General features: G+C 39.2%; 1 protein-coding gene across 1 annotated transcript in view; it reads left to right on the top strand.

Annotated features, from left to right (window-relative positions):
• LOC149228789 (uncharacterized) overlaps nucleotides 1-5737 on the top strand; it is a 93404-nt gene extending 87667 nt beyond the window's left edge. Inside the window, exon 3 of the mRNA XM_089380862.1 lies at nucleotides 5286-5737. Within this exon, the coding sequence (XP_089236988.1) occupies nucleotides 5286-5737 (452 nt within the window). The remainder of the gene's footprint in view (nucleotides 1-5285) is intronic.
• The last annotated feature ends 1143 nt before the right edge of the window (nucleotides 5738-6880 follow it).

Below are 6880 nucleotides of genomic sequence, written 5' to 3' on the forward strand. Positions count from 1 at the left end.
AGCAATTCTGATATGAAGGATCATGTTATGAGACTGCAAACAGAGGTCCTAACAGACTGTCAGCAGTATGTAAAGACCAAAGCATCCTTGGCTGTTAAAGCAAATAAACTGTTTTGGGATAACTGCCCCGCAGAAAGGCAGGAATATCACCCGTATAACCCATCAAATATGCAAGTAGCGCTTTCAAGGGTACCTCGGTATGTTGAATGCATGCAGCGTTGTGCTGAAAATTGGATGGGTTATAAATTTAAATTCCCACTTTTATGGTTGTCTGGTGATCAGTATAAGGGCCAGTTTGGACTTTCTAACAGAGAAGAGGCAGCAGCATGGAAGCATATACGAACTGTTTGTGGTTTCAGAGACAAGTTTGATGTTACTCCCTACAGCTATTGTCTTAGTAATCTGCATTGTTCGTCCCAGTTCTCCGACTCAGACTCAGAGTAGCCATTGCATGGGGACATGCAATCTCTTCAGTTGGGGGGGATGTTGGGACTCAAAATTGACCTATTTTTGACCTTATCTTTTGCCGTATTATTATCCTTTTGCAGTCATAAGTTGAAAGCTTTTATTTTACAATGACATAATGACCCCAAGGTATGAAGTAACCTCCCGCATATCTATGTTTAATTGTTTATTTCATATTCGTGAATATCTTTATACTTATCCTTGGAAACGCTGACTAAATTGTCAAGTAATTGACTTAAGCTTGCAGGAATTATAATGTATAGTTGCTGTAACACCAAAAACAGCAACTACGCAGTTGCTGTAACACCAGAAACAGCAACTACGCAGTTGCTGCAACACCAGAAGCAGCAACTCCGTAGTTGCTACAGTCAGCAACAGCAATCACCTAAAGCAAGCTATTTTGTAACAGCCGCGAATAACAGATGGCAACTATTTAAAGAACCTTGACGTGGCATAATCAAGCGGAGATCTAAAGCAAGAAGAACACAGTTAGCATGGCCTAAATCAGGAACAGCATGGGGAAATGGCAAAGGAATATGAAGATCCCGAGAAGACGGTCGAAGTCAGTTACCCACTGTGTAACAGCTAGAACTCAAGAAAGAATGTATTATCATACTGTTGTAACAACGTTCTGAATTGCTTATTTTTGATAAGATGGGTTAACTGAATGGGCTGTAATACTTTATTGTAATAGATGTCTCCTCTATAAAGAGGAGACATCTACATGAAAAAGGGATTAGTCAGTGTCTATGTTCAGTTTGTAAGAAGAGATTCTGAGAACATCAGCAAGTCTGGACTCTATTGTATTTAATCTTTTTGGCAGATGAATATAAAACTATTTTGAGCACTTAATCCAGTCTTCGTTTTCCTGGGGAATCTTGTGAGAGGGACTGGGCCCACCTTCCTCACAAGATTTGCCCATTTACTTTCTTGTCAAGTGTGTAAGTGTGCAATAGTTTCTTTTTGGTACTCTGTTTGGATTTGATAGCATTGCCTCTGGTATTCTCTGTTTTTCTAGTACTCTGTTTCATTAATCATTTGAGTTTGTTTCTCACCGGTGAATGAGAGTGCAATGTGCATTAGTAAATCTGATTACAGGGGCAGGTGCTGAACGTCCCCACTTGGAGGATAGGGTCCTGATCCTCTGCCAACAGAGCGTCCATCATTCCGCTTTCCAGATTTGTAGTTTTAATTAATTGCTTTTACTTTAACAAGTACTGTAATGACATAGCGTAAGAATCACGTATACTACAGCTTTTCAATGCTTTTAGATTTTGAGTACATACAGTACGCAGTAGCCTTTGGAATAAAAAGACTTTCCCTGGTTGACAATTAATGTGGTACTTGAATGTTTAATTCATAAACAATTCAACTAGCCAACAGAGTGGAGCCTCAAGAGTGACTGCTAGATGTGGATGCACCGCTGGTGGGAAACCGTTGAAGGATCTGGGCTAAGTTATCCATCATCGCATTCCTTTGTTTCTCGAGGGCCTCCTCAAGCAATATTTTGATAGATCTCCTATCACCTCGTGTTTCTTTTCTTCCCCCATGGGTGGTCGTCGGGGTTTGTGAGGCTGAACTTGCAAAGGTTCTACCAGATCGAGCCCTAACCCCTTATATCCCGAGCTTGTTGCATACATGCAAAGAAAAATAGAGAAAGAGAAAACCGCTCTGATACCACCGATCCAGATTTAAACAGGAACACAAAAAATCACAAATATAACCATAAATACAAAGATGCAGTAGAAATAACACTACATTTCATTAATGTCAAATACTGAAATGTGCTTACAAACAGAATGGAAATAAGACTAGTTTGGGCTATGGTAGCTTATCTGTAAGAAGAGATGTGGTAGCTACATGCCTCTAAATTGTGTCACAATGAGGCTCAAAGGCCTATTTATTATTGAGAAACAATGGAAAACCCTAAACATCCAAAACCTAACCCTAGGAGATGAAGCACCAAACTATGGGCACCGTTTGGGTAAATTGGTACATCAACTTCCTGGGGTCGTAACTTTGGCATATGATCTCTGTTTGATGCACACAATACCTCGTTAGAAAGATCTATCTGAGGACTACAACTTTTTAATGATAAAAATTGGTCAATAGCCCATATCGGTCCTAATATTCCAGAAAAACTTCGTTTAGGGCCTCAAAATGGCTCTGGAAGTCCAGGACCTGAAAACTGCCAAAAATAGTAAATTGTGCTACAAATAAGGAAACTGAAAAATAGAAAGAAAAAATGGTGGGGGTCCAAGTGGAATAGGATGGTGGCCACCAATATCCACTTAGATCATTCCTCCCCTATTAGGAAGCAATGGTTCCCATTACATTGAGTTCCTCCCTGTGATGAGGAAACTTCTGCTAAACTTGGTCCCTCGTGAGCCACTTGCCCTGGTGAAGGAGTTGGCCTGCTTTGACAACTCGATATAGTTGGATCCTTTGCTATCAGGTGTTATTGATCTGTGTATCAATTATCCTATCAATTGTGGCTTGCTCCATGCAATCTGGATTTAACTCTGTAGGTGTGAGTTGTTTTGCAATGTCTGATGTGTCCAACAACGGTGGGAAGTATGGTCGAAGGCGGTCCACATTGAACATTGGGTGCATGCCAAGGAATGTGAGAATGCTAAACTCAAATGCATTGTCTCCCATAGCCTTGGTAATGGTGTAAGGACCTGTTGTGGCCAACAACAACCCCCTTCTTATTTAGTGTTATTCCTAATACTAAATAAGTGGGGAACCTTAGTTAAAAATTTAAAAATCAATTAGTGCTTAAATTTCCTTTCCCAATAAAACCTACCATCATAAACTTAGGAAGACCCCCTTGAAAAATCTAAAAATCTAAGTTCTATGATAAAGTAAGACAAAAGCTTTCCTTAGGAAATATCGCGTCGCAAAAGGATAACATGATACCTCCTTACAAGTTGAATTCCAACATTGCGAGATCGCGATACGTGATAATAAACAAATATCGCATCGCATACATCAAGCGCAACTTACATTGAAACACCTTAAATTGTCGATAGCATATTACAAATCACATTTCGCAGAAAACAGATTAACAAAGATTGTCATATATCACGTTCCTGCGATCTGCAATATTGCAATATTGTGATATGGCGATATTGCAGTTTTGCGATAAAGCGGCAATACAATATTGCGATTGCGATTTCGTGATACAACGACAATACGATAATGTGATATAGCGAGCTATCAACTCTGCGATGTTATGATTTTGCGATGTTGTGATCTGCAAGATTGCGAAGCAAATTGCAAAATCGCTTCATCGCAGATCTTTCGGGCGCGTGGTTCAAAAAAGTATTTTCCATAAACTGACACCTGGTTATGCGCTTTAATGCTAATAAATGAGTTAGTTGCCAGTTATTAATGGAATATGGTTTCGTGTTTATCAAAAAATCATTTCACGTAAGGTGGTATATTTTATGCATCTTTGGCATTTAAAACTTTCCCATCACCCTTCCTTATCATTATTCTCACTTCACTTGTAAATTGCAAGAACGAAGAACAGAGAACGATACAAAGAAGTACGCAGGATATTATGGGAAAGAAAAGCAAAGCTCCGAGTTCTGTAGAGAAAGAAATGGCGCCATTGTATATAGACACAGCCTGTAACAAAGATGCTGGTATAGCTACGTGGGAAGGCATGTATAATCTACTTGAGGAGGAGAATCCTAGAGTAATGGAAGTTACTGCTACAGTGGGTTCACATAGTTCTTTTGAGGCATCCATCACAGAGCTAGCTTGTTCATTCTTAAACTGGATAGCAGCAAGGCCCAAAATTCTCCCATACACGGACATGGTTAAATGGATACTGGACAATGTCGATATCAGAAATAGACAGTTTAAAACTCAGGGTCAAGGACTCATTGGCTCATTCGTTGCACAGGATTTAAAGCTCATGTATCATTTACCAAAGCCACAGGCAACTTATAACAAGCAGTTTATGGAGAAATTCGCAAAAGAAAATCAAGACCTGGCAGAAACCACTAAAGACTGGTCGAGGAGGGACGAACCATTGAAGAAAGATAAACATGGTATGTATAGTACTAGTTCTCTCACCTCCCCATATTGCTTTTCTACTGCCATGCTCTGTAGACTATTTGGAATGCCAGATATTAACAAATTTTCATCTGAATGGCTACTGTTATTGGATGCCACCATGGATGCCACTATTGTAGATTGGGCTAAAATATTGTCTGATAACCTAATCATGACCATTATAAATTACCGGTCTAAAAGAACTGTTTCTCAGAGAATTTATCCCCCTTTTTACCTATCTACGTATGTGATGGATGTGATATGTTATGTTTCTAAGTTTCCTATTATGTGTTGGAAATGGACAACTCAAGACCCCTTACCCATTCATATCTATCATAAGGAATTGTGGGACTCAAAGTTCGCTCCGCACTTCTACCAGATTTGTCATGGAATCATGCTGCCCTTGTACAGAATGTTGTTTGATAAAGATGATCCAAGATGCTCTCCTGAAGCAGAAGTAGACATACTCCTTGTCGCGAGATGGTTTGGGGAGGAATTGTTTAATTATGTCAAGGTATTCGGAAGTTCTACTTCCTCTCACATCCTACCTTTGTATGTCCCTAATAAACTCATGGCCCGAGAAATTGCTTATCAAACCTGTGGAGAAGGAGGTTTGACTAAAGATTTGAAAGACAAAAAGAAGGCTATCTGGCCACAATTTCCTGTAGTTTGTGGGGCCTTTTCACTATTTGATGTAGGCCATGCATACATAGAAGTAAAAAATATAATGTGTTTACAGTTATTCAAATTTTCAGGAAGATCGTTCGACCCTCATGATGTTGCTAAGAATTTCACTACTGCAGTCAAGATAAAGGTGTTTTCTGGAGAAGATGATTTATTCGATGACATATTCCAACATAAAAGCACACTTGAAGAAATTTTTCATGCAGCCCAAGTGAAATTCTCTCTAGAAGAATTTCAACAGTTCAAAATATACAGGGAAAGAAGGTTAGCCAGTATTCCTTTGGAAAAACTACGTCTAGAACCTGTAAGGGAACCAACTCCAAGTGTTAGTCTTAGTGGAATTTCAGGCACAAATGGATCTAAATCCAAGTCTGGAAAAGAAACATCTGAACATTCTAAGAGATCTGAAAGTGAACAGGATAAGAGCGAAGGGTTAGTAAAGGATACTGCCCAGTTAACAGAACTTCTACAGCAACAGGTTTTTACCTCCCCGCAAAGAGATCCTCCCCCTCTCGTCGTTTAGCCATCGTCAGTCACAATCGAACTAGATAAATAATGTGAAACCTTCAATGACTTGATCAATCTTGAAGGACAAACCATAAAGACACTTGTGAGCAATGCACAGGCAACAAAAGAAGTAGTCACAAGAACAGTTAGCAATGTCTCAGATATGGAGCATATTCCTATTGCCCCATACTCTGAGCTTATGCTCAAAATATAAGAAATTGCTCCTCTTGATATATTTTATAGCCCACAGCACAAAGCAGTAGTGAGAAGATAGAGGAAGAAAAGGAAATTGGAAAACGTGCTCTCTCATGACGCAGAACAATTAGACGTCCTGTGGCAAGATCCCACTACCGATCCCACTGAGAATCTCACCAAACTATCTCAGATCACAGGAGCGTATGCCTCTGTGACTATTGATAAAGCATCTGAGGTACATCAACTGCTAAAAGAAAAGGAAGACCAGATACAAGTTTTGCAACAACAGTTGCAACAAGCCAACACCAACAATGAAGCACAAAAACAACTTGAAAGATTACAGCAGGACTTCCAACAAATGCAGATAGGTTATCAGAAAAGTTTGAATGAGAAAGAAAAGAAGTTACAGGATTTACAGGAGATGCACAAGGATAATCCTAAACTTACAGAATTTATCACAGAATCCATTTCCTTGAATGAACAATTACTACAGCAGCAGGAAGCATTTTGCCAAAAAATATCACAATGGAAATATTATTGTGAAATAAGTGATAAAACCACTAATCAAGTTGTAGATTTACGAAGTGATTATGATTTAGTTGATAAACGGGTTACTGAATATTTGGCCTGGCAAGAAACAAATGAGGGAAAAAGAGCAGGTGCACTAAGGATCAATGAAAATCACAAAGAAATGCTCTTTAACAAATGGGACTAACAAATCAAGGAGGCAAAGCAAGCAGCAGAAGGAGCAACCATGGAAGCAAACAATATTATTGATTGTGTAAATGAAAATTTTCACAGGGCAAATTTGATCGCAGAAACCACTCCAAGCTATTTACCTAACGTACAACAACTAGAAATAGATTGGAGGCAGAAAGCTCAAGAAAAGGCAGAAGCAATCCAAGGGTTAACCAAGTTGAACTGGGATTATTATTGGGCATACTTGGTAAAGCCACATAGCCAA

This window comes from Pinus tabuliformis, chromosome J (assembly GCF_031772625.1).
Source record: "Pinus tabuliformis cultivar Carrire ecotype Pingquan chromosome J, CPIR1, whole genome shotgun sequence".
NCBI classification, from domain to species: Eukaryota; Viridiplantae; Streptophyta; class Pinopsida; order Pinales; family Pinaceae; genus Pinus; species Pinus tabuliformis.